The sequence below is a fragment of the Alternaria hordeiaustralica genome (assembly GCF_023758085.1).
Source record: "Alternaria hordeiaustralica strain BMP 2776 chromosome Unknown scaffold_2, whole genome shotgun sequence".
Taxonomy (NCBI): domain Eukaryota; kingdom Fungi; phylum Ascomycota; class Dothideomycetes; order Pleosporales; family Pleosporaceae; genus Alternaria; species Alternaria hordeiaustralica.
Window position 1 is genome coordinate 1,565,525 of NW_026056774.1, and position 26,483 is coordinate 1,592,007.

Below are 26,483 nucleotides of genomic sequence, written 5' to 3' on the forward strand. Positions count from 1 at the left end.
ACACGACTCTGGGAATCGATCCCATCGAATTCGATGATTCGTTCTCGCTACTTTACAGTAGCTCTCGGTAGCCTCGTTGCTACCGCTGCGCTGATACCCCTTGTCCCATCCGCGACACTCGAGGTACATACCATTCGTCCATTATATTGTTGTCCAAAGCTAACTTCAGTCTACCAGTATCCCGCCATCTCATTAACATGTCCTTGATGTTCTTCCTCCAAGACGGTCTTCATTCTCGTCATCAATCATTACTTTCATCACTATCCACATACTTCAACAACATTCTTACGACCTATCAACAAATTTGTTACTACATCAGCCCTCACTGGGTTCCAGCGGGACAGCGAGTTCGAACTCCATGAGAATCTGTTGAGACGATGCCGAAGAGAGTGCCATGGACGACTTGTATAGGGATACCTTCATTACTACACCCTCGCAAACGCTCACATTGTTGGTATCTCTTACTAGACCCCAAGAAGCTCGACAAATACTTTCAGTGGTATTTCAACGACCTGATGGCCACCCAATAGCCATGCAACGAGTCCAAGATTTTCCGTCAAAACTCTAACGGCGACGAAGAAGGCGCTATGCATGTACTCGAAGCCGTCACTTTCTGCCCCTTTTTGGCTCCAACTTGCACTTCGGCTTCAGCGCTTCGCCCTCATCGCTATCGCATTCCTATCATCCTTATCCTGATCACTTCTCGCCAGCGACGAGTACAACCACGTCTCAACTCCTACACCATCGCCAATCCTTCAGCCAGTAGACACTCCTCATCGAAACTTGGATCACGAGTCTTCACTGTAAGTTTCCCTTCCTACCGTACTTCCTCGTTTAGAGAGGGTACGCAATGTACTCTAGCATCTCTCTGTGCTAGACTAATCTGGCTTCAGCATTCTTCCGCTATCCTTACAACTTCTTTCGGCAATCGATTCCTGTTATCGATATCCTCGTTCTAGCCATGCCTCTACTCCAGTCAGTTTCAGATCTGTGGGGTCTACTCCCTATCATTTCGCATTCATCCATATCCTATCGTTATGCCTACGGCGTCGCACAGGTCAAGCTCGGTTACCTGTCCCATGTCCTTGGAATCTACAACACACCGAGATTCAGGAACTGGAAGACCGCGTCAACGCCCGCGCATCGTCTTGTCCGATGCGTACATACCATTAGTAGCAGGAGCGACTGCGCGAGAAGTAAATGATCACTGGGGTTCATGGGCTGGATGTTGATCGTCGCGATTTGAGGTCGATGTGGATGGAAAGGTCACCTTGAGAACTTTGGGAGCAGACTTTGTTGGCGTGGCTCTTATCTTAGAGAATACTCTGTTCTCTTGTCAACATTACTTCCCATGTCACAGTGATGCCGATGCTCCGTCTGACGCCGAAAGCGCAAAGAAGGCATACTCCAACGTGCGATGGAGATTCCGAGCCTCATTCTCATATCTTACAACGCAATTTCTTACATCATGCGCTAGAAGACGTTGTTCATCGTCATTTAGCTATGTCCTCGGACTAAAGGACGAGAGCAGCCTTCGTTCGTGGAATTTATGTCTTCCGCGCCATTACCATTTCAGTTTAGTGCATCATTTACCAGGTCCGCGATCGTCATCGCAACGGTCATCTTGCCACATACCCACGGCTGCACCCCCGCATCTTCTCTCAAATTTACGACTACCACACTGTTCTAGTGTCATGCGCAATATCGCAAAGTAAATACTTGGCCAATTATGGCTACGCAACATGCAGTAGCATCGTGGCTGTAGAAAGATCTCGGAGTTCTCCAAAGGCTACCCGGTTTTCTCGTCCTGTGCAATTTATTCGGAGGCCACGATTCAGGTCACTCCGGAACTTGTTTACTATTCTACGAGATTAGTAACGGTCCTCCGTGTCAGTCTCCAGTCTAAGTAAATTGTTGCACTGTATAAATGTGTGCGTAGTCGTAATGCCACGACGCGCTGCGCATCTTTCAAACCATCAAATTTCATCATGAAGCTATCCGTATCCCCTCTCGTACTACTAGCAGCCATCGACAATGTCACGGCTGTTCGCTTCCTCGGCCGTGTGAATCCGGACACGCAAGAGTTGACATGGCCCGGAACCGGCGTATCCTTTACCTTTACAGGTTCCTCCGCTAGCATCGGCATCGAGGGCACAAGCGGCACCAACAGTGCTCAGTTGACCATCGATGGCGTAGCGACTGTCATTCCTGATGTTAATGGCACCTCCATCAAAACGCCCGCTGACCTCGGTAACGGCAAACACACGGTCGAACTGCGGAAACGATCAGAGGCTTCATACGGCACCATAACCATTGGCAACGTGACCACAGACGGCACCTTCGGTCCAGACATCTACGCCTCGCGCAAGATCCAAGTCATCGGGGATTCCATCACCGTGGGCTACGGCCTCGACGGCGTCAACCCATGCGTGAACAGCGCCGCTGTAGAGAACAACCCCAAGACCTACGCCGCCCTGGCTGCCGACGCATTAGATGCCGATTACGACATCATAGCCTGGAGCGGCATCGGTCTGACGAGAAACTACGTCTCTCCCACCCCCGATCCAAGCGACATCATGCCTCAACGCTGGACCAGATACGGCGCTCTCGATCCGCTGAACAGCTACACGTTTCCCGCAAACGCCACACCAGATGCTGTAGTCATCAATCTTGGTACCAACGACTTTGGCTATCAAGCCGGCGTCCGCGACCCGATCGTTCCGGCAGAATACACCGCTGCCATGGTCAACTTCGTCAAGACGATCAAGACACACTACCCAGAGGCTGCTTTCTTCCTTCTGACATCGCCTATGCTTGGCGACGGGTATCCTGCAGGTCAGGCACAGAAGACTACGCAGACGAATGCATTGAACGCTGCGATTGCGCAACTTAAGAACAGCACGAAGATCAGTCTGGTGGATATGCCATCGCAGGGCTCAGACGTTGCTTGTGATTACCATCCCAATGCTGCGACACATGCGGAGATGGCGGAGCTTCTGACCAAGGCTCTTGCTGGTGAGCTGGGTTGGTGAGGAAGTAGAGTCGTTGTAAAGAGGGGTTGAAGATGTATGTATTTTGACACTGTAAATGTATCTAAGATTATCGTTGATGCTGAAAAATGTCGGTACGTGATGACTATCAAACTTATTGCGTAGACATATACTTTGTTCGACCCGGTCTACGTAAGAAAGATCAATCGCGTCGCTCGCAACAAGCATCTATGCAAGACATGACATGCAGATGTTCACTCCAAAAGCCCGCGTGGTACAAAGTGTACCATCACAACATCTCCCGAGCAAGCGCTTTTGTTCCACACCATCACATCTGAACAACACTGACCTTTTGTCCAGCCCTTCTGCCACAACTCTCATAACAGCTCACACAAACTATCGAGAAGAGAGGCTCCTTGACATTCACACCATATACACCGAGAGTAACTCTTCTACGTCCACAGGCCGCATCCCAGTGACGAGGCCTCAGGCACAAGCATCTCCCTTGCCCATGCTACATCTGTACAAACCCTTACTTCCACGATACCACATTTCTCCACATGACCCTCTACACCGAAACATCTTCATACATTTACAACCCACCTCCACCGGTCCACCCCCACCTCACGCCACCCCAAAAGACCGTCTCACCTTGCCCCTTCCGCCCACAATATTCGCCCCCCGAATCGGCCCTTCACTCACAATGGAAGACCCAGACTATCCCCTCAGGTCAAGATCCAGAATCCAAAAATCGTATGATAATACATCAAAGTTCACCATTTCGGACCGTCGAAGGAAAGTTATCACCTGGACCCTTGCGCGGGGGTTCCGCTACTTTTCGAGACACGATGGCACCCGTAACGAGGCTGGCAGCAGTCTCAATCCGGCGAGGTGGAAAGCGGAAACCATGTGATAAGGGAAGGGATGTGTTGCGTTACGACGCACGCGATTGCGCCATATAAAGTTCTCACCCTCGGTCCGTTCTGGGGTGTGGACAACTTTAATTTTCCAACGCGGGTTTTTGGGGAATCTGGAACCTGGGAAACTTATGTCTTCGATGCGAGGCAGCATGGGGGGTACTTTGGGGAGTGGGATTGTCTCGTGCGTTCGTTTGGCTTCTTCCGGCTCTTTGAGTTTATGGGTAGCTGGGGTGCTGGTGGTGCGTGATGCTTGATCCTTGCGTTTGCTTGCATGTCGGAGGACCCTGGGGATCTACTTGCGTGCTCTCGCGCGTGTGCGTACGCGGTATATCCTTGTCGTAAGGGGTAGACTGCGTGAATTCTTGAGGCAGCTCGGTAGCCGTGTAGGCTATTGAAACCGTATTCGAAGGGGTTGAGAGAGAACTGTAGTTCGTACCTACGCTGGTTGAAAGATTTCGCATTCGCATTCAGCCGTGCGATAGCGTTGATAAAGGGTCTTAAGGTATGGGGATGGTGGTCATCTGATGGTCAGTGCTGCTGTGGGGTGAACCGTCCTGCGCGATGGATGCCAAGCATCGCGAGAATGTTTAAGCTAGTCTTCCACCGTAGTAAAACAGCGACATATTGTTAAAAATTGACGTGCTCATCGAACTCAGCCAAATTGATACGATTTCGCATTCGCATTGAGACAGCCAAATCACAACTCTCACATCCCTAGTGCAATGCGCAGCCCAGCCACTCGACTGGCGCGCTCGTACGAGCGGCGAGACACAAGCGGCCATGAGTTCCGTTGCATCGCGTGGAACCGTTCTGGACGGGCAGCCGCTTAGCAGCGAACGCTTGTTTGAACATGTTCTTCAGCCACACACTAGCCATGCCGACGCGGTGGCAGAACTTCGGCATCGGTGGATGCAAAAACCACAAGTCCGATCATAGTCAAACCCCAAAGTTAAAATCCGCATTTCACGGATATCTCCAGATTCCACCTCCGCTCAACCCACGAGTTAAACATAGCAACGCGTTTGGACCACTTTCACCCTCGGATCGGAGCGGAAGATCGGTGGGTGAAGTGAGCATCGTGATCTTCATCATGGTTTGAAACCTCCTCGGAGGGTCGGCAGTCGTAGGAATTAATTGGGGAATAAAGGCGACTTGACTCGGCAGGATCTGAGGTGATTACTGATAACAATGATTGAATCCTGAGGGTGGAGGAGGTCGCTGAGTAGTGGCAGGTGGAGCTCTCGGAGTCTACCGCATTTGGTCACACAATCCTCCTTGGGGTATGCTGGCTGCGATATGTGGAGCGTATCTGGAGGTGGCTGAGGTGTACGAACTTGTCGAAGTAACACTAACCGGGAGAGTACAATACTCCGCGTGTTTGTCGATCATCGTTTGATGTCAGTCTAAAGGTGCTGGTTGTGGCTGCATGTTAAGCCTGTCACCGCGCAAGCCAGTACGACGCACATACATCGTGATAGTACAGTACATGCCTGTAAGCGATGTCTAGCGGTGATTGATCCCGCACCTTGAGCATGCGCAGTAAAGATCAGCGAGATCTCGCAGGTCTTGAAACCTTATTTGTGCGTGGGGAGAGTGTAGTTTGACGATGATATAAAGTTCGATCTGCTCCATGCTAAAAGAAGCTAACTCGCTAGTTCGTATCGCGCAACGTGACGGACTAGACAAGTGCCTCACCATGGCGTCCTCTTGCGCATGCATGTCAACCCGGCTGACAGCGGATTTAGTTTAGAAGCACCTGCCACGAGTTTAGCGGAAAGAAGCTGTTATAGAAACGTGCAATTTCATTAATGCACTTAGTGCGACGCCTCATGCTGCAGCAGTGGCTTCGCCCATAGATGCGGGATCTGAAGGCGATCTGCAGATCTTCATAGACCCATGATGTCTATCGTCTGAAGAATAGTCCAAGTCCTGATGCTGATCCTAACGCCTATACCGCCAGTGACGCCGTTAATTCATATGCTAGATGACTGCCGTTGACCGAATGATGATGCCTCCCTTAGTCGACGGGCGCGTGCTTGAAGAGGAAACTAACACTCTCGCCGTTGTGGGTACGCCTGCAGGCCTCGGCAAGCTGTGTGCCGTTAGAGCGGCACCGTTCCAAAGTATAGGGAGTTACTTACGGTCGGACTAATATCGATTGTCTCGATGCGGTCGCACAGCTCCTTCTTATCTTCATGGGGTACGGTGTTGGTGACGACGATCTTCTTGAGCTTGCTGCCGTTTAGAGCTTCAATGGCATTGCCACTCAGTATGCCGTGGGTGACGATCGCGAGCGCATCCTTTGCACCCTCGGAGATGAGAACGTCCGCTGCTTTGACAAGTGTACCGCATGTGTCGGCCATGTCATCGACCAGGATGGCAGTCTTTCCTCGTACGTCTCCGACTAGCACCATGCGCGAAACCTCGTTGGGGCGCGTGCGCTCCTTGTGGATGAGGGCAAAGCCAAGGTTCAAGCCATCCGCTATCGAGGTTGCCCTGAAAATGCGTTAGTACTAGCACATTCTAGAAGTCGTTCTACGGATGACAGTCCGAGAGTTCAGTATGGCACAGAGTAAGACTTCGGGTCTTGAGTTCGCGCCGTTGTACCACTGCTCACTGCCGTACTCGGCACCAAGACTTGGGGAGGTTGTTAGCAGATAGGACGTGTGGTCTTACCTCTTGGCACCCCCCGCATCTGGACTGACGATGACACAGTCCTTGACGTCCAGGTTTTCGCGAATCCACCTGAGCGTGCTGGGTTCAGCATAGAGGTTATCGACGGGGACATTGAAGAACCCCTGAATCTGACTGGCGTGAAGATCCATTGTGATGACGTGGTTGCAACCGGCGGTTTGAAGCATGTTTGCCATGAGTTTTGCGGTGATTGGCGCACGGGACTTGTCCTTCTTGTCCTGGCGGGCATACGGGAAGTTTGGAATCACAGCGGTGATGCGGCGCGCAGAAGCGGTCTTGCATGCATTGATCATAATCAGTAGCTCCATGAGAGCATCATTGATGTCACCTGGTGGTGTGGATTGCAGGATGAAGACTGCGCTGTGGTAAGCCGAGCACTAGACGCAGCGATACTCGATCCCGTATAGATATGATGATGCATACCATCTTCGTCTCGAACGGACTCTCCAATAGTCACGGAGGTCTCCTGGTTCGAGTACTGGAGCACCAGAATCTTGGTAAGCTCGATTCCGAGCCTGTGACTCAATTAGCGATGCAGTTGGGGCACGTGCTTAACACCCCGAGGCTCTGTTTCTGTGTCGGTTTCAGAAGAAAAAAGAAGAAAGCATCAAAGAAAAGCCGAGTGACTTTGCGGATTGTGCGATACCCATTGCTATTGCATGATGGTGGGGGTAAATATGTTGCAGTCGTTGGGCAGCTGCATGCCAAGTCGCAGCCTCGAAAGAGCGTCAGGAGTGAAGAACTTGAACGTACCGGTCGGCAACGAGAGCAGCGAGTTCGGGATAGCTGTTGCCGGTCAATAACTTGATGCTGTTGGTAGCCATGGTGGTGAGTGTGACGGTGGAAATTATGGCTCTCTACAGGTAGTCACGTCGTCGCCCAAAGAAGTGAGGTTTTTCGCTAGGCACGGACCATGCGGAGAAAGGTGGCGCCGACCCAAAGAGACTGGAGCGTCCGGTCGCGGCAGGTGGAAGCGGGCCCTCTCACCCGACTACTTGCTCTATCTCGACCAATATGCCGACCTTTGCACCTGCTGAAGAAGTTTCATCTCTGATAAACGGCAAATATGCCTTAAGCCTCGATGATGGCGGGAAGTCGATGCACGATGCGTGCCGTGTGTTGGGATAGGCCTTGCAGTGTTCTAATCGGCTTCTGAAACTTGACGGCGGCCGAGATCCGTATCTGGCCCGCTGTGTGTTCTGGGCGCGTCCTACATCTTTGCACAGGTCAATGGATATCGACGCAATGTACGTTGAAAACTCTGCAAAACTCGTCCCCAGCTCAACAAGGGTGAGAGCAAGGAAATTGATGTGACTGCTGCGCGGGTGCGCGACTGTGCATCCCCGCGTAACACTATAGACACCCCGGCAACCTATAGAAACAATACTCTGGGCAGTCCCCTCTCATGTTCCCAGCCCCACCGTATGCCCGTTTCACCGGACACCTCTCAAGACGCTGCGATGTCGTCGTCGAAACAGCCTATAATGGGCATCATATAGCAAGGACGCCAGTCTAGCCACGTGCGGTACGTAGCTCAGTGAAACAATTCGAGCTCTAGAATGCGCACTCCTCCGAAGCTGCACTTGCTCCACTGCGCTCGCAGGCAGATTACCTACTATCGTCGTGACAGCAAACGTCACAGCCCGGGCCTTAAAGACGAAAACTGGTCGCCGTACGGACCAGGCCCGTCAGTGCGAAATCTCACGCAAGGCCCGAGCAAGATGTTGGAAAAATGACGATGTCTCGACATGGTCCCTGAGCACGATCAGCGCCACCAGGATTATTGGGAAGAGACCGAAACACTTGGCTTTGAAATGTCATTCTTGATTCATCTACCCCTGCAGGTAGTACCTAGATACATGGTGCGCCACAATAGCGTCCTGCCCTTGTCAAAGCTCAAACATGAAACGCCCCCAACATGGTCATCGCCATTCCTGACATCGTGATGTAAGAGAAAGTATTGATGCGCAAAAGACTACTTCGAAGAACAGAAAGGATGGGCAAAAGCTCGGGTATATATGCCAACGTATACAATAAAGCAGAATGTCGATGGTATGAGCGTTCTTTTGTATAGACAAATGTCAAGGGGCCACCCTGGAATAAAAGAACGAGTAATGGTAAGAGCAAAGTATGCTTGGGCCGTTATGGTACAGATAAGGAAGTCGTGAGAAGTCCGGGGGTCGAAATTAATGGTACGCCGTCAAGGCAAGGAAGAGGGTATCGATGATGGAAAGATAGAAGAAATGAATGTCGTGAGGCGCTCAGCAAGATTGCTCGCACATCTTGCCGATGGCCTTCTCAATGTCGGAGAAGAGATTTAAAACGTGTCCGTCGGCGTATATCTTGATAGACTCGGTCTCTTTTCGTTCATGTCGAGATGGGCTGTCGATCTTTACAGGGCTTCGAGGTGGAGTAGTTTCGGCTACCTGATCCCGCGCGCTAGGGTTGAGCACAATAGCAGCCGCGACGTGCTCGAGTAGCTTTTGCCGAAGTCGCAAGCGCCGATTTTCGGCTTGCTCTAGTTTCAGAATGAACTCGTCGATCGAGATGTCCAGTTCCGCCAGTGCCTCTTCCTGTTTGAGAAGTGATTCGCGTGAGAAGATGACAGTTTCTCCGCGCCTCAGATAAGCAATCATACGGCCATGTAGCTTTTGGCGGCCGGCACGTAGTGATTTGTAGGTCTTTCGAAGGTAGTCGCAGCGCTCGTCGAGTGCTCTGAGTTCCTATAGCGACGTCAGCATTGGTTATGTGGATGGTGATGTGAATAGCTTACCCTTGATAGTGATGCTACGTCACGTTTGTTCAGCACCTCGAAGTTGCCAGCCTGGTCATAGGCCTGCTTGTGGAGTAGCTTCTTGTCGGCGTCGCTCATACGTCTGGCAGCTTCTGGCACACGCATGCCTTCAGGCAATTTCCATGCGTCAGGAGTAGGCTCAGAGCCGTTGGCCTCTGACATGGTGCGGCTGCGATCTCTCTTGCTGTTGCGTCGCTTAGGTCGACCTCTTTCCATGATGGACGATTCAGACATGTTTCGGTTATGGGTAGAACTTTGCGATGAAATAGGATCTCTCCTCTCAGTACGCGGTGAGCCTCGGTTCGAGGCGGGTGATGATGCATAGAAAGGATTGGTAAAGGTTGAGGGTGGGGTAGGTAGAGGAATGCTGCCATTGGGCGATCGCCGGAGGTCCATCGCACTCAGTGGTGTGTTACCGCCTGAGTTCATTGATGCAGGCGTAGTCAGCTGTGGCCGGCTTGCTTTAGAGTTCAGGATGAGTGGGGCTGGAGACGTTTTGCGTTCAACGGCTGGCGATTTAGGAGGTACTTGTGGGCGCAGGTCGGATTCTTCGTCGATGTTGGCGGTCTGAACCTTGAGATAAGGTCTAGGTGTGGCACCGGGGCTGAGGATTGGTGACAATGGTCTTCCAGAGGCATTGGGCAGATCAGAGGACATAGGGCCGTTGGTGTGCTGAGATGGGCCAGGGGAAGGACCAGTCACACAGGCCATCATTGCATCGCCGAAGGGTCCCGTCCTCCAGTTAGAGCCGGGAGCACTGCACGATCGCTCGTGACCGAAAGCCTCGTAAGAAAGCTTGCGAAGAGGTGGTCTCCCTGGGATAGTTGCTGGACAGATTATCAGCCATGGCTCGGACGAAGAGATGTCAGTTCACACTTACGAGAGTCGATAGACATTTCCTGAACGGTAGTCATGGTGTTTCCAAGCTCAGGTACACTGACTTTCCTCCTTCTTGACAAGGATCCAGTACGCTGCCAGAAGGGTAGACTGCTCTCAGGCAATACGGCAGTGTCACTGAGGGAAGTGGCAGAACGACCAGCTGAAAGGGCAGCCAGCTTGTCAGAAGATTCTGGGTGCTTTGGCAGTCCGACAGGGCTTTTGGCAGATGGCCAAAGTTGGTATCTGGAGGTGCTTGGCTGTTGGAGAGTTGCCAGCGAGGGGCTCTTAGAGTGGGAAGAGATGGTGGGCGATTGGGAGTCTCGAGTAGCCTGAATGTCTCTGAGTGAGCGTGAACGTCGGGGCAAATGGTAGTTCATTGCAATGTGGAGTGGAGCAGAGTGGCTTACCATCCTGGAGGACGTTTCTAGAGTTATATAAACGGGAGACTTTTCGGAATCCGAGCGCATGCAATTGGCAATGTGTGCCATGACGGACGTTTGAGGTTGCCGTGGCTCACTGTCTGAAGTACAAGGTTGGTGAGACTCGGGAGGCGGGCACGTCAAACATGAAGGCTTTCCCTGCATGTATGTGGTAAAAAAGACACTGCAGCGGGTTAAGTGTGGCTCACAAGCACTAGTGTTGATACCTGCAGCAACGAGGAGGGCCCCTGCAAGACGCGAAGTACCAATAACAGCAAAAGTGTCTAGGCTGTCGGCGGCGCGTCCCAGGTGGGATTGGCGGGAGTTGGGTGAAACGCGAGCCTAACCTCGCATGTCTGGCGATTCGTGGGGTAGGCTATATCATCACGCAATTAATGCCTAGGGTGATCTGCACGATGGACAGCGCGGCACCACCCTTAGCATCGAGCACAGCGCATGGTTGCGACGGACGGTGCCTTTTGGCTGCAACATGTTGATCTGCAGCATAGTGTGGAGGCGAGTAGCAGCGCGCGACTGAAGCATCAGGTGAACATGTCTAGCGCCAGCGAAAACGGACCTGATGCAGTTAATCGACTATCATCATCTATCGTCGCCTCGCGGACCGGCTGCTCATATGCCAGGCGGTTTATCAATGCCGGTGGTCTGCACCAAAGCGGTAGGAAAGCCGGCCCACCAGCTGCGAACAGGGCGACGCAGCTAAACGGTCGCTGGCGACTGAATAATGGCCCTGGTGGCGAGGTACGGAGCACCAGTGATGTGCATGTTGTTGAGAAGAAAACATGTGCACCGTGCTGGCGCAGTGCATTGGACTCGGTCGCAGTTCAGATGAGGTTGTGCAGCGGCGCGCCTCTGGCCGGCACGCGGCGAAGACGTTGGTGTCAGTGAGTTCGGGGAGAGGGAGGCAGGAGCGCCTCAGGAACAGGGCAGATGCAAGCGAACGTTTAGAACTAGCAGGGGGGCGCCATTGGCTGCGGAAGCGGCCTCGTGGCATCCCTGGGCCGGAAACAGGGTCATCACGGCACAGCTGCACCCGCTCGACTCGTCAAAACTACGAGCTTTTCTAGACGATGACGCTCAAAGCTTATTGCACGCGTTGGTGCGACCCTTCAACGCCGCCCTGGCAAGGGCTTCCGCTCCACTCCACGACGGCCAAATACCGTGAGCGAGACGGCATATTCCACCGAAGCCCATGTTTGGGCACCCTCTTAGCCAACACTCGAGACGACGACGATGATCTCCAGTCAGTGACCCCTCACATCACTTGTACTGTCATCTCAGCGACTCTTCGACAAATCGAGTCCCAATCTCCCACACAGCAGCTATAGGCGGGGGCCGCAATCCGTCGCTTAATTGCCCACGGAGAACGTCCAAAAACATCGTTCGGTGAAGGATTCATGGAAGAGAGTCACGTCTAGCGTACGTCTGGTACTAATTCGGTCTGTGGTTTGTCACTTGCCGGTTCCGCTCGACGGTTGCGTGGGATCAGGTAGATTCCTGGTCCAAGCTGCCGTGGGTCCCTGACACTGTCTCTCCATCTTTTAACTTTGCGCCATACTAGTGCCCATGCCTAGTTCTTCCTTCTTCATACGCCTACGCGAGCAGCACCGTGACTTGCGTCCTTTCACGCCGACATTGATGCGAGCACGAAAGCGAATCTGAAAGACCCGCTTTGCACTTTGTCTGCGATTCCCGTCCGCTGCGGACCACAAAAGCTTCAACACAACACGTGCAGTGCCGCATCTGCCTCTTTCTCCCGAGCCTACTACGCCGTTTCACTCTGGTATCCGTGCGGTGGCTAGTTATCACACACCACAGCCGAGCGTCGACCCCCACGAAACATTATGCGAAAGACATGTGCGCTCATCTTCTTCCCTATCTGCCTATAGGAATGATAGTGACGGTGCTCTCTCCAAAGGTGATGCCTCGTCACGTCAATATGCATATAACTATAGCTGGGTACGTTGCGCTACTGAATTTCGGCCTTCGCGCACCGACTGCATGCAAGTGCTTTCCGACTTCACGCCAAGCGACGCAGTGAACGGGCCAGTCTCAGCAAGGGATTGCTGCACGAGAGCCACCAACTTTTTTCGCAGAGTCAATATCGTCCGATTTGCACCACATGCGGTTACCGTCTTGCCTGTTCCTTATCAAAAGCACTTTGGTGTGCGGTTCGTCTTGCTGTTCATACTTTCGCCTGGCCCATCTTCCCCGAAAGGGGACGTCTTGGCTCCATCGCACCCTGGCTCTTGACTGACTGTTCTGAGCGCAGGCTGCATATCATCACGTTCGGTTGGTTCGCAGGCAGCGAACGGTGCTCATCGTGCAGTCAATATTGGTCCGTTACCTACGAGTAGATCATCTCGCGTACAGCTGCTACAGCACCAGTCGATCGGGCGTCGAAGGAATCAACCCGCTGCACATGTGAGAAATAGGCCGTTCCCCATATATCATGACATCACGTCGAAAATGCGTGTGTTCGTTCTGATTGCTATGTGCCGGTTCCGATCGGTTCGAGAAAAAAAGCGCCACTCCATTATCCAAGGCGCGGGAGTCGGCACACTTCGCCTGATCACCAAGAAGGGAAACGCACAGGGCCTTCTTCCGTTCAAACAATTCAAGGGAACTGCTCGCCATAGCCTTGTTATCTTGCGCCGAACGCAGGTATCGTTTTCGCAGTTATATGATGGTCAATCCCGCCGGGTTATGTACCGTACTAAGCTATTAGGTGCAGATTCAGAGCATACCACGAACCGTTATGATCTGTTCTTAGTAGCGCACTGCTATTGCGTATCACTACCAACATCATCTCCGATATCTCTATTGAGCATTGCGGATATGGCGCAACGTCAAGCACAACACGTCCGTGTTCCAATGCCGCTTCGATAAGGAAATGACTTCAATGCTCTCATGGCCCCACTCAAATCATACACTTAACCACCGCCACAACGTGCCGAATTGATGCGGCTCAAATGGGACCTCTATCACACACAAGCTGGCTAAATACGACTCACCGTCACCTCGTTTCAAACCTCATCCGCTTCATTAACGTTATCTTTGTTGCAACATATTGTACTGTCATATGGTAGCACAGCAGGCATCAAGGTAGTACAGCTTTCGTGTACGGCGAGAACAATTCCCCAGCTCTTACTTTGATACTCAAACGTTACGAGAGTTTACACCCTTGCAGCTGGCCGTTGCCCAGACACCAAACTCCTGAGACCGAAAAGCAAAAGCCACCCACTCGCCGTTACTCAACAATCGTCGATCTGAATTCAATCTCGATCTTCTCCAAGAACAACTTCTTCCCATCGTGCTCAACCCATAGCGTGTGGCTATTTTGATGTTTGTGGGGGATTGTTACGGGACGAGTACCCGGGGACTAGTTGCCATGCATATGAGATGATCGTCAACATGCTGCAACAGCCGTTGAGAAATGCTACATCGCACAGCAGACGCGATCCTTCGCTACCTGCGAGGTCGGCAGTTGCTTGTTCGCACCGGCTATTAATGTGTACGACGATGGCATAGGAAGTCCCTGCTATGATATAACGGCGATGTATACATGTGGCACAGAACAATGAATTCGAGAACATCAGCCAGGCGCCTCAACACAGACTTCAACATTCCTCGAATTTGACATCAACACGACGAATTACACGCGTAGGAGGTAATAACAGTATGTAAAGAAAGAAAGCACCAGAAGGCTTACCTTCCACAAAGCAAGCAAACAGAGCTCACTCGTCCAAAGCTTCCAAAACAAGAGCTTCTCGAAGACGCATGGAAGCCTGAGGCGCAAAAGTAACAGCAGCATCGCACCAGCACTTCCGCCCACGCCACATCAGCCCCTGCGCAAAACCCCGAAAAAGCTTCCAAATCCTTAGCCAACATTCGCAACACCCATCTTTCTTTGCGACGGAAGTGCCTCCTGGTAGTCCTAGGAAGAACGGCAGCTAGCAGCCTCCTTCGACGTCTCTTCTAGCCTCGTCGGAGTTTAGGGGACCCTCCGCTCGCCAGCCAGGCTAAACCTACACCAAACCTGCGCCAAACTTAGACGCCAAAGGCAATGTCGTGCTTTGATCTATGGGCTAGTTTAGCCAACCTAACAACAAGCGCGTTCCCAGGTAAGCAAGCAAGGCGCAGGGTCCGTGACGATTTTGGGTTTGCCTACTTGGGATGCCGCTGCGAACTGCAAGTCACGTCTTATCGCATGCGTCTCGAGCGTGTAAGTTTGAACGGCGCATACCCGCGTCGAAATTTGGTGTTGGTTTGAGGTGAAAACAGGGTCCTTTGCCCCACCAGCTTGCGACCTGCAGGACACGCCGGTGAACTTGGCCACCACCAACTGCAAACTATAACACAGCCGCATATAGGGCGACCAACAATTACAGAACCTGAGACGCGCATTTTGCTGACGTGATGCCAACTTTTTTTCTTGCTGCATTGTCAACATCAGGCGTTAGTGCTGTTCAAAGACGTTCAGACTGCTCGCGTGTGGAAACAGGATTTTCCTGCACGGTACCTTGTGTTACTTGTTTTTTACTCCTTCCTCAATCGGAATTTTTGCGGGGTGCCGTGCATGAGGCTTGCGGTCGACAAGAAACGGAGGTGCAGCAGGGAGGTGCCGAGTCTGGGACCTAGAAGTACCGAGTACCAGTGATTTGAGTGTGTAATAATAGAGACTGTGGTATGGTAGAGTTGCGTTTGATTTAGAGCTACGACTATCGTTACAGCATATTGTACATCGTGAGTTGCCGGCTTCGAAGAGGCGTCCAGGAGATACGCAAGCATGCAAGCGCCGCCCACTCCTCCACTTTGCATGTCAGGCAATCCGTACGGCAGATATCGTCGTGTTTAGAGTTTCGAGGGTGTGATGTCCTGCAGGTTCAGGCAGTCTGGCCACCCAGAAACCACATCATGCAGTGGACATCGCCGTTAGGATTGAAGGGATCGATAGCCGACATTAGTTTCCTCTCTTACACACACAAACACCCACACCTGCATTCGGCAGTCGTCCGTTCGCTCCGTTCCGTTCTTTATCACACCCTCAATGTCACTCTGACGGTTTTCCCCACATTCCGATCGAGATCACAGAATCCCGTCTCTTCACCTGGCTATGCTATTTTCATGACATCTCCTATGTGTTCTTTTTGCGTGGCGGCCTGACTCCCGTACCGTTTTACCGCCACCACCGCCACCAGACTATACTCCTTTCCTCCTTTTCTGGATAGGACATGGCGAACTCGTACGGATTTCGCCGTCCTATCTTACCACATGGCCAGCCAACGCTACCTTAGTTCAACGCCCAGCCTCTCCACAAGCATGCCTTTCATCCGCTCATGCAGCTCATTAGTCTCCTTGTTCGTGAGTGTGCGTTCCAAGCTGCGGTAGTTGAGGCGGTAGCACATGCTCTTGCGCCCAGTCTTTGGATGCACGAATTCATCCGTTAGACGCACATCCTCAACAAGATCACCGCAGACCTCTCGTGCGATTTCCATCACATCGTTTTCGTGGAAGCTGGAGGATGATGGCGCCGGGGCTGCTGGTGGGATTGGCGTGCCAGATGGAGTTGTAGGAGCAGAGGATGGGTTGGGGGATGTCGTGGATGAACTGTGAGTCGCGCCTCCTGCAGGCGGATGAAGAGCAGCGGCGCCACCAGCGGCATTCGAGCTACTCTTCAACCAGAAACTCACGTCCTTGAAACATGCAGGGTGTTTGCTAAAAGGCTCGAATCGACGAATGGCTTTCTGCTCGCTGAACTGCGATAAGAAGCGAGAGTCCTTTGACCAAAACAGACGTATGTCCGGGATGGAGTAGAGCAACATGGCTATGCGTTCGAGACCTATGCCAAAAGCCCACCCTACACGATCGGGAACCGAGGCATTGTTCAGGATGGGTTGTGACACGATGCCGCAGCCGAGCACTTCGAGCCAGTCACCTTGCCAGAAGACTTCCAGTTCCCAAGAGGGTGATGTGAAGGGGAAGTAGGCCTCCACCCAGCGTACCTTTAGTGGCTCGTCTGACGTGGCAGTATCTGCAGCACTCTTTGCAGCATTAAAGATCGTGACCACCATATCCTCAAGACTTCGTTTCAGGTGTGCAGCCATGGCTTCTGCTTCTTCTGCTGAGTGTCCTGTTTGAAGTGGGTTACGCTCGGCGTGGAACGGAGGGTTTGGGTCTTCGACTGCAACATCGTGCTTGGGAATATTCTCCACATCGTCCCAGATGACCTGCGCAAGTGTCTTGCCCTCTTTCTCTGCTATTTGACGATCCCAAGTTCTTGCTCCCTCCATCTGATGGAAAACAGGATAATGGCTTCTATCGATAGCATCTCGTCGGTATACGTCGGCACTGATGAGATAGCCCTCGCTTTCATTGTTGCGGAAGGTGTCGGCTTGGTGAGCTGAGGTGTGTGTCCGTAGTACAGTCTCCTTGTTTATGTAGTACGTGTCCGTCCTGCTTCGACCTATGTGATCTAATGGAAACCCGAGAGAATCGAAATTTTGGCCGGTGGTGACGATAGGGAAAAGATCGTTATGGGTTTTGTAACCCGGAAAGCGTGATTCGATAAGTTTTCGTGTAATGGTCAGAGGGTGATCTGGTTGCAGATGAAGGCGTCTTGGTATAGCGTCGAGGATAGTTGAGGGTGTGTTCATCCATTCATCGGTTTGATACGTTCGTCCCTCTATTTTGACTTCTTTCGGGAATGCGCCTAGGAGAACTTAGATGCCATACTTCAAAACTTCTTTATGCTCATACGCAAAACTGCTGCTCAACACCAATACAAAGATAGCTGAATGAAAGGGTATTCATCATCTGCATCTTCCAAATCTCGCAACACCGAAGGACAGCGGTGACTTCGATATGGAAAGTTGTGAGCCGCGTCACATGACAGCAAACTCACCGGAAGAATTATATCTCACCGCTTGCCGCCACGGCCAGGGCGATACTGAGCTCCGTGGTACTCGCAACAGGGCATTTCGACCTAATTGACGACAAATCGCCGTAGAAGAAAGTGGTATTCGCATCTTTGATGATGAGATTCGCCGTTACCTTCGCGACCTCAAAACCACGCGCGCCGCCAAGCCCAGCCCGCCAGCTCCGAGCTTAAATCCGGAAGCAGCACGTTTTGCCGATGACGTCCGCGTGCCGAATTCTCGGTCCCTCAACTACCACCGAAGCTTTGCAGGCGTCCTTACTTTTAAGGCTACAGCTTCCCTGTCCCTGCCAGCTACACATGCTGTTGCTGCGCGGACTTTCACCTTCAACATGGCGGACGTCAAGAAGCCCGTGAGCGTGCCTGAGCTACGGAAGAGCGAAGATGTGAAGCCTCTCAAGAAGACGCCAATACGCTATCCGTTCTGGTTTGGTGGAAGCGCAAGTTGTTTTGCGACTTTCTTTACACATCCTCTGGATCTTGGTAAGCTTTGTACCGCTTTGTGCGCAACACTGGGTAGTGGCTGATAGTTTGAGTAGTCAAGGTAGCTTTATCGACTGTCGCGTGCGCCAATTTGTGTATACTCATAAAATCAGGTCCGGTTACAAACACAAACGATATCTGGCGTTAAGTTGAACATGATGCAAATGTTCAAGCATGTTATAAAGACTGATGGCGCATTGGGACTGTACAAGGGCGTAAGTCGTCTTATCTATTCAATTCCAATTGGACCCGTCTAATGCGACGATAGATTTCAGCAGCCCAGCTCCGCCAAGGGACATACAGCATGACACGCTTCGGTGTCTACGAAGCCCTCAAAGACCGCATGACGACCGCCGACACGAAACCCTCGTTCCTCACGCTTGTAGGCATGGCTTCCATATCAGGATTCCTCGGAGGATTTGCCGGTAACCCAGGAGACATCTTGAACGTACGGATGCAGCACGATGCCGCACTACCGAAAGAAAAGCGGAGAGGATACAAGAACGCGATTGATGGGATAATACGAATGTCGCGGGAAGAAGGAGTAGCAAGTCTATGGAAAGGCGTCTGGCCCAACTCGTCAAGAGCTGTGCTCATGACAGTTGGACAGTTGGCAACATACGACGGATTCAAGCGCGTGCTGCTGAACTACACGCCGCTGCAAGACAACCTCGCAACACATTTCTCAGCATCCTTCTTGGCTGGATTTGTAGCTACAACGATATGCTCGCCGGTAGATGTCATCAAAACTAAAGTCATGAGCTCCAGTGAGAGTGTGGGACTAGTGAAGACAGTCACGGATACTATGAGAGCAGAAGGATTCCGCTGGATGTTCAAGGGCTGGGTACCGAGCTTCATTCGCGTCGGCCCGCACACCGTGCTCACGTTCTTGTTTTTGGAGCAACATAAGAAGGTCTACAGGCAATTGAAGAAGCTGGAATAGACAAAGGGGGAATGAGAAAGACGCGCATGTGCTTTGTGCAATATTGGGTATGCGACGAGGCGAATGATACCACACGGGCGGGCGTTTGGCGCTGACAGCATTGCGCGGCGCAACATTATAGACTAGGCTTGGATGCGTCGGTCGGCTTGTATATACATACGACCGATGTGCATATACCTTAGAACATATCAAAAAGTACACATCCCAGTACCAATGCTTGTTGATAAGCTGTTATACCTTCAAGCAATCTAGACACGCCGAACCCGACTTGACCGTACGTCAGCTCCATCTATCAGCTAGCCACTACGGGCTTTGTGCTCACCCAGAACCACCAGGAGTGTGCAGCATAGACGTTGGGGGGTCTGAAGAATTCATGGGTTGCGAAGGGACCAGTAACACAACCTTTGTCAGGCATATAAAGCATATAAGATGCATTTGAGTAAGATGCAACACTCTGCCTGCTTCACAGGAAACAACACAACGTTGTATACATAGTAGGACTGCTATTACTAGTACAAAGATGAAGATGGTGAAGCCCATCTGCTCCAGTACCTCATTCTCTATCCCCAATCACTCCCCGGCGGAAGTACAATCAAGCATCACCATACTCATTCTGCATTGTCCTCCATTCATCACAGATCTTCTTTACAGCCAACATCCTTTCATCTCCATCTACTTCCAACGAACGGATGCCTGGCTGTATCTTCATATTCGCGAAAACCCTCTCAGCCTCCCTCTTTTCTTCGTCATACGTCGCACATGCCTCTTCTCTAGCCCTCTGTATCTGGACCTGGACTGGCTGCAAATTCTTGATGGCGCTGTGTATCTTTCGTGTAAAGCTCTGGAGGAAGAACCCACTGGTCTGTTCCTCACGAGTGTCATCCCTCTGATCATTTATGCTGGGCTCACCATGCTTCAACGCCCATCTTACCATAGCGCTGTTCAAATCGCTCTTAACCATGACAACAAGATTTTCGTCAGGAATCCGAAGCCTGCCGTCCTCTAATTTTTCATTGTATACTGTGTCATTCCAGAGGGCGCTAAGTCTTTCTTCGCCATCTGATGCTCGAAACTGTTGACAGGTAGCGTTGACATCAGTACTACGCTTCAGACACTCTATGTCTGACTTAAGCAGGGCTTTGCCTATTTCTTCAATGCCCGAGTGTTTTGGACCGATGATGTAGATGCGAGCTTCTTTGGGCTTGACGCCGGAGTACATCGATTGGTTGGACATCAGTATCTTGAGATCGGGAAGATTGCTTTGGCGAAGGGTGGAGTGCCGTGTGAAAGAGGCTAAGTATATATACATGTTGGATCGCGATTGCTTTGCCAAAGTTTGGCAAGCGAGCCGGACACCGGACTCAATGTTTGTCTGGAGTTGGACGTCTTTAATGGATACAGATGACCAGTCTCATGCGCTAGATATTGGGAGTGAGGTGCCAACGGCGACAATATGATGTACAACGAGGATAAAATCCGTGGGAATCAGATAGTGGCGCTGATCATATGAAGAGGGAGTACGGAAAACAACAAGAGTATGGAAACATGGTGTTCAGGATACCCGGTGGGCGATGCTGAGGCAAACATGGGCCTGGCAGAACTTGAGCTTGTGTGATCGCAAGATGTAGGCGCGATGGGAAGAAGCGATGACGATGGAAAAGCTATGATCAGCAAGGTCGAGATGGACAGTGAGACAAGTTCGAAAGGATGCGCAGTGTAATAAGATATATCAGCAAGGGAAATGTCGGATACGAAGATTGTGGAGCGGTCGTGAAGTGATGCAATTGTTTATTGAGACAACTGCCTTAAGCAGTCAGTGGTATGAGAAGCGCCTATTCCCTAGAATGCCCGAAGTTTTCATTCAGATACAGGAGCCCACACCGTTATTTTCGTGCCGACGCCAATGTAATCATTCCACGACCCAATCATGAACTCATGATAACGCTCTAGTGCTTCATGGAAGACGCCCTCCTCTTGCGGGCCTCCTCGTGTGCGGCCTTGGCGTCGTTGATGCGCTTGGAAAGGATCTGAGCGTACTCGTTCTGCAGTATCATTAGCCTCTGTGCATCTTGTAGTGAATGGTGTAAACGTACGGCAGCATCCTTGGAAGCCTCCGCGCGACGGCGCTTGAGTGCGAGCCTGTGGCGCTTGTGCTGGAGACGCTGAGGAGTAACAAGACGCTGGATCTTGGGGGCCTTGGTGTAGGGCTTTGCGCCCTCCTTCTTGGGGACGACTTCACGGCGAATGACGAACTTGCGGACCTACACACGCAATGATTAGTACTCAAACCTTCAAACTTTCTAGCTCACTTCTTGTTGCTCAGACTCAATGCGCTGCTTGTAGCAGGATGAGCGAGACTCAATCCGCTATGCGAAGCAGGATTGGCGAAGAAGCTATGAGAGAACTCACATCATCTTCCTTGCTGAGACCGAAGAAGCGGCGGATCTTGGTGGCGCGCTTGGGACCGAGGCGCTTGGGGTGGACAATGTCGGTCAGGCCGGGAATGTCCTCGTCGCCCTTCTTGACGATGCTGAGGGCAAGGACGGAGAGGTCCATGCCGACGATGCATCCGCGGACGGACTTCCTCTTGCGCTCACCAGTGCGGCGAGGGCGGTAGCAGGAGTGGCCGTCGGAGAGCAGGAGGCGGACACGGGTTGGGTGCATGACACCCTGCTTCATCGGGAAACCTTGCTTGTCGTTACCGCCGGTGATCTTGACGATGTATCCCTTGAACTCGTCGCCGATGCTGTCGGCGGGGACTTCCTGACCCATGCGGCGCTCCATGAAGACGCGGAGCTTGCGCTCATCGTCGACCTCGATCAGCTTCTGGGTGCCATTGTTGGGGTATGAGATGTTGAGCTTCATCTTGACTGCGGCGTCTCGACGGCGTGTGGAAGCTGCAACGTTAGTAGATTGTCGTGGTGTTGTCGGGGTCGTGGCCTGCGAAATTAGAATTATCGAAATGGGCCTTCGCTTCGTAGTGCGCGCTAATCGGAATGGAGATTATCACGTGCTAGCGCGACTTTCAGGTACGGCCCGCGGGCAACTGCGACCAACAACATGATGCGCCCCACCGGATGTGGTCGTTTTCACATCCTCGTGCTTTTAAAGTCAGGATCTCTCGTTATGAGAGGTTGGAATTTGCAGTACGAAGTCTCATGCTGAACTCTGCGCGGCACACAAGCAGTTCATAGCGAAGAGGCAGAGACATAGAGTACTTAATCAACACTTGCATTGCATTGCCAGAGTTCTGGCGTCGCAATCCCGGGCGGGCTCTGGCTTCGCAATCATAATTGACACAGCATACACATGTTCACGAGATAGACTGGAGCAGGCGAAGTAAAGTTGTGCTTTAACGTATTTGCGCTATTCGAACGGGATATCATACTATGCCATACCCATTAGACCCATTGCAACCAGAGTCCTACCAAAGGTATCCCCACTGAACTTAATACACATGCTATCATTCCTAACTCGAAATCGAGCCATCCCAAGAGGTGAACCACCAACGCCGGAACCATGCATTCGCAATGTCATTTGAGCAGATGATGCTTTTTGAAAACAGAAGGAAAGAAACACGGTGAAATCTGCACGACCGTCTAGTGCATGAGCTCGACCGGTGGCCTTGATGTGCTCACTGCTATGCCCTGCGCCTTCTGCGATGCGATCGGGCCCTCGACGCCCTCCATCGCATCGATGGGTGTCAACGGCTCAGGTGTCTCTGTTGTGTCTTCGACGGATATGGCTGGAAGGTTGGGTGAGTCACCGTGGTCTTCGGGGTGGTAGACAACAGTGGTGCTGCCAGTTCGCCTTCTTGTGATGGATGGGCCGCCGTGGTCGGTCGTAGGCGAAGTCGCCTCGTGGTTTGCATGTAACCGTGCCAGCGCAGCCGCAAGGTCTTCTGGGTGTACAATCTTGTTTGGCGCATCCTCTTCCTTCATTTCCCAGCCCATAGGTGGAGAGGGCGGCGGCGAGATGAAGAATAGTCGGTCGGACTTTGGGAGGGCGAGGTGCTGGTCTGAGGGGTTCATGGGTGTGTTTACGCCGAAGTATACGCGGATGCGGTAGCCCATGAGCTGTTCGCCATCAAGGGCTTGTCGGACCTGGATCGCAGAGTCGACGTCGAAGAAGGATACTACGATGCGACGGAAAGACTTGAGCGGCGCCCATGTGTGTACTTTCGCATATTTGTCTACGGTTTCGCGGATCTCGGTGAGGGTTGATAGTGAGAAGATCTCGGGTGCGAGAAGATTCTGAACGCTGTTAGTTTGTGCTCTTAATTTTAAAGTGAGGAATACTCACGGTTATGATGAGTGTGTTTGAAGGAGGTGATGGCTCGACGAGCGGTGGGAGGTCTGAGAGGTCGAGAGAAAGTGGCGACTTGCTTCCCGATGACGCGCGGGAGCGCATTGGTGATGGAGGTAGAGTAGCCTGCATGTTTGCGATCATTTATGTTGCGCAAAGATATACTGTGGTCTGTTGGTTGAGTTGCTGTGGTGAGTTGGAGGGCAAGAGACCGACAGCGTGTGTCTTATATCAAAGTTCGCCTTCAGCGGTTGGTCGTTGCAGCGCCCGCACGCAAGCAGCGACGGTTGCTCCGCCTCAATCCGCCAAGGCCAGACTCCGGCCATGCCATTTCCCGCGTCCATGTCCCATGTCTCTGCTTCTTTCGCGCCATTTCCTGGGCACCATTGCACTGCCCCGCCCTATTGCTCCCCAACGCACTGTGCTGCTGGAGGTCTCCGGACCTCGGCGGACGCGTCAATGATGGATTCAACTGACGATAGCACGAGACGCAGAGAAAAGGAGAAGCCTCAGCCTCGCTGATGCATAGTCGCCTGCCACTCAGCCTCATGTCCACGAAAGAAACATCTACCAGTGTCTCGCTGGTTCCACAGAACATCCTTTACTGACTGTTCAAGCACCGAGTCCACTGTTAGTGTCCGGCTTATCCATGTTAGGACTACACAGCATGCATGCAATACCATCAAGGCCTTATCTCGTCCGACTGGGCATGTAATAGGTCATCACTCGGCGGCAGACTCGTTTATTGTCCGTCTGCCATAGGCATGCGATACGGCAAGGACAACTGTTCAACTCGGTCGGCTCATGTCGCAACACAGCCATAGGCGCTTTGCGCTTGAGGTTCTTTGTCGGCCAATAGTACCCTTCATGTTTGGGTTTTGTTGTGATGCTCAAGTCAGGCTTGGCCCATGGAAAATGTCTCATGCGTTCAACTGCAAGGCTGATCAAAGGCCATGCTTGTCTCGTGACTGTCTCGAGCTCCGCGTACGCCGGGCGCATCCACAAGTCTTGATGCGCACAACCGTTGTACATGTCTCCTGTTTGGTGTGTACAAGCAACGCACGAGACGGTAGCTGCAGGTGATGCTATGACGACTCCGCCTTTGCGAAATCTACGGTTTCCCTAGTAACTCTTAAGCATAGAACTCAGACGTCATCCAACCATTAATCTTGGTCTATATGACCCTGCATGCAATTCTACACTCGGCGTAATCTCGCCAGCTGCTGACCCGTATGACGATGCCACTGTCAATGGTGTGGCTGGTTCTAGATGTGGCGTAGATGCATGCGCCACACCTGGACGCTAGGCTGCTTCGCTCCCAGACTCACCTCAAAGAATCTCCATCAGGACGACGACCCTAGCCAGCACACCCCACACACGCCAACACGTCTCTCTCCACCTCCGAATCCAGTCGCCCTAGTACCTCGGCTCCATCACGAGCCTCGCAAGCACACAGCCCTCTCCTCCCTGAAACGACGACGCGATGGACTACGACCCAGATGGCGGCGCAATCAACGTGCGCTTCCTCCAGGTACACCGCCCGCTCCGTCTGCCCCAGGACACGTCGAGCTAACCCAGCTATGCGTAGGCCGACAGCCAGCGCGCCAACTTCATCGTCCAGAACTTCAATCTCGAAACCGCAAACTCGCTCCGCCGTGTGATGCTCGCCGAGATTCCAACCCTAGCCATCGACGTCGTAGAAGTGTTCGACAACACATCCGTCCTCGCCGACGAGTTCGTCTGCCACCGTCTCGGCCTTATTCCTCTGTGCTCCAAAGGCGTAGAAGAGCTGCTGTACTCGCGCGACTGCGACTGCGAAGGCTACTGCGACAACTGCGCCGTCGTTCTTACCCTCAACGCAAAATGCACAGGCAGCGAGATCATGAAGGTGTACGCGCGGGATCTGGTGATTGAGTCTCGGGCACCAAATGAAGAGTTGGGGAAGCCGGTCATCACTGATTCAGAAGAGACGGGTAGTTGCATCGTCAAGTTGAGGAGAGGCCAGGCGATCAACATGAAGTGCATCGCGAAGAAGGGTATCGCAAAGGAACACGCAAAATGGGCACCTAGTGCAGCCATCGGCTTCGAGTACGATCCGGCGAATAAGTTGCATCACTTGGACTACTGGCACGAGGAGGATGCGGACAAGGAGTGGTATGTTTCGTCTAAACCATCCGAACATTGTGTAACAGCACGTCTCTAACAGATATCCAGGCCCAAGGACGAAGCGCGCATAAACCTCGACGGCGGACCTCCCAACCCCGACGAACCCTTCAATTTCGACGCTGCCCCATCACGCTTCTTCTACGACGTCGAAACAGTCGGCGGTCTCGAACCCGATGAAATCGTTACACAAGGCATCGCCATCCTGCAACGCAAACTCGCCGAGATCATCAAAGAATTATCTGGCGGCGTCGGAGGCCCCGAGGACTTTGGCGGCGCGCAGAGCCCAACACTGAACGGTGCTGGATACGGTGATGCGGGCGGATATACTCCTGTTGGGGGAGGCGGATACGGAGGAGCGAGCTCGTGGGGCGGTGCGGCACAAGGAGGAACTACGCCATATGGAGCAACGCCTTACGGGCAGTCCAATTGGTAGACGAAGAGAGTGGCGTGTTTGGGTGTACAACATTGCATGGGCCTGGCGTTCTAAAAGGTGTGGGCATCAACAGACTGCAAAACTGCTCAAAAGAGACGCAGTCCTTCTTCACATATTGGCATCTATCACGAAAATAAGGACACTTTGCGAATCGCTATCGAACATGAGTTGATGCGAATGGCATTGGTATCTCTGCTAGCTCAAAGAGCTGCCTTCTTTTGCTCATGGTTCGTCATATCTAATATTACAATATACGCAAAGCCATTTCGTCATCATGCTTGCTTCAACTTTTCCAAGATGCGTCTGAGAGGGGAATATGTGTACACAAATGTACCTCGTGAATTGACACGAAAACGCCATGCCCCCAATGTACCGTGCCAGATCAAAGCAGCCAACCTTACAATGGAGCCGAACCGAAGTAGTCATACACATGCGAAGAAGATCGTGGCGACAGCGACAGAGGTCCTGGTTCGCGTAGAATGAAGCTCATATTGCTTCTAAT

At 52.2% G+C, this 26,483-nt stretch overlaps 8 protein-coding genes across 8 annotated transcripts; 3 read left to right on the top strand and 5 right to left on the bottom strand.

Annotated features, from left to right (window-relative positions):
- Window positions 1-1,988: 1,988 nt before the first annotated feature.
- J4E84_001984 (uncharacterized protein) lies at window positions 1,989-3,032 on the top strand (the record flags this gene model as incomplete). Its single annotated transcript, XM_049384613.1, has 1 exon — window positions 1,989-3,032. One exon carries the CDS (start codon window positions 1,989-1,991, stop codon window positions 3,030-3,032), a length of 1,044 nt encoding a protein of 347 aa, XP_049247969.1.
- Window positions 3,033-5,927: 2,895 nt separating this feature from the next.
- J4E84_001985 (uncharacterized protein) lies at window positions 5,928-7,428 on the bottom strand (the record flags this gene model as incomplete). Its single annotated transcript, XM_049384614.1, has 5 exons — window positions 5,928-6,002; window positions 6,052-6,406; window positions 6,587-6,959; window positions 7,028-7,119; window positions 7,358-7,428. The coding sequence occupies 5 exons, from the start codon at window positions 7,426-7,428 to the stop codon at window positions 5,928-5,930; spliced, it is 966 nt and encodes a 321-aa protein (XP_049247970.1).
- A 1,437-nt stretch (window positions 7,429-8,865) lies between these two features.
- Window positions 8,866-10,312, bottom strand: J4E84_001986 (uncharacterized protein; the record flags this gene model as incomplete). The annotated part of the gene is made up of 3 exons (XM_049384615.1): window positions 8,866-9,327; window positions 9,378-10,225; window positions 10,279-10,312. The coding sequence occupies 3 exons, from the start codon at window positions 10,310-10,312 to the stop codon at window positions 8,866-8,868; spliced, it is 1,344 nt and encodes a 447-aa protein (XP_049247971.1).
- Window positions 10,313-16,002: 5,690 nt separating this feature from the next.
- J4E84_001987 (uncharacterized protein) lies at window positions 16,003-17,370 on the bottom strand (the record flags this gene model as incomplete). Its single annotated transcript, XM_049384616.1, has 1 exon — window positions 16,003-17,370. The coding sequence occupies one exon, from the start codon at window positions 17,368-17,370 to the stop codon at window positions 16,003-16,005; it is 1,368 nt and encodes a 455-aa protein (XP_049247972.1).
- Window positions 17,371-17,983: 613 nt separating this feature from the next.
- J4E84_001988 (uncharacterized protein) lies at window positions 17,984-19,077 on the top strand (the record flags this gene model as incomplete). The annotated part of the gene is made up of 4 exons (XM_049384617.1): window positions 17,984-18,134; window positions 18,188-18,195; window positions 18,248-18,349; window positions 18,403-19,077. 4 exons carry the CDS (start codon window positions 17,984-17,986, stop codon window positions 19,075-19,077), a joined length of 936 nt encoding a protein of 311 aa, XP_049247973.1.
- Window positions 19,078-21,023: 1,946 nt separating this feature from the next.
- On the bottom strand, window positions 21,024-22,388 carry J4E84_001989 (uncharacterized protein; the record flags this gene model as incomplete). Its single annotated transcript, XM_049384618.1, has 4 exons — window positions 21,024-21,119; window positions 21,171-21,338; window positions 21,487-21,974; window positions 22,385-22,388. The coding sequence occupies 4 exons, from the start codon at window positions 22,386-22,388 to the stop codon at window positions 21,024-21,026; spliced, it is 756 nt and encodes a 251-aa protein (XP_049247974.1).
- Window positions 22,389-22,676: 288 nt separating this feature from the next.
- On the bottom strand, window positions 22,677-23,514 carry J4E84_001990 (uncharacterized protein; the record flags this gene model as incomplete). The annotated part of the gene is made up of 2 exons (XM_049384619.1): window positions 22,677-23,330; window positions 23,380-23,514. 2 exons carry the CDS (start codon window positions 23,512-23,514, stop codon window positions 22,677-22,679), a joined length of 789 nt encoding a protein of 262 aa, XP_049247975.1.
- A 1,351-nt stretch (window positions 23,515-24,865) lies between these two features.
- Window positions 24,866-25,981, top strand: J4E84_001991 (uncharacterized protein; the record flags this gene model as incomplete). The annotated part of the gene is made up of 3 exons (XM_049384620.1): window positions 24,866-24,913; window positions 24,971-25,536; window positions 25,597-25,981. The coding sequence occupies 3 exons, from the start codon at window positions 24,866-24,868 to the stop codon at window positions 25,979-25,981; spliced, it is 999 nt and encodes a 332-aa protein (XP_049247976.1).
- Between the last annotated feature and the right edge of the window lie 502 nt (window positions 25,982-26,483).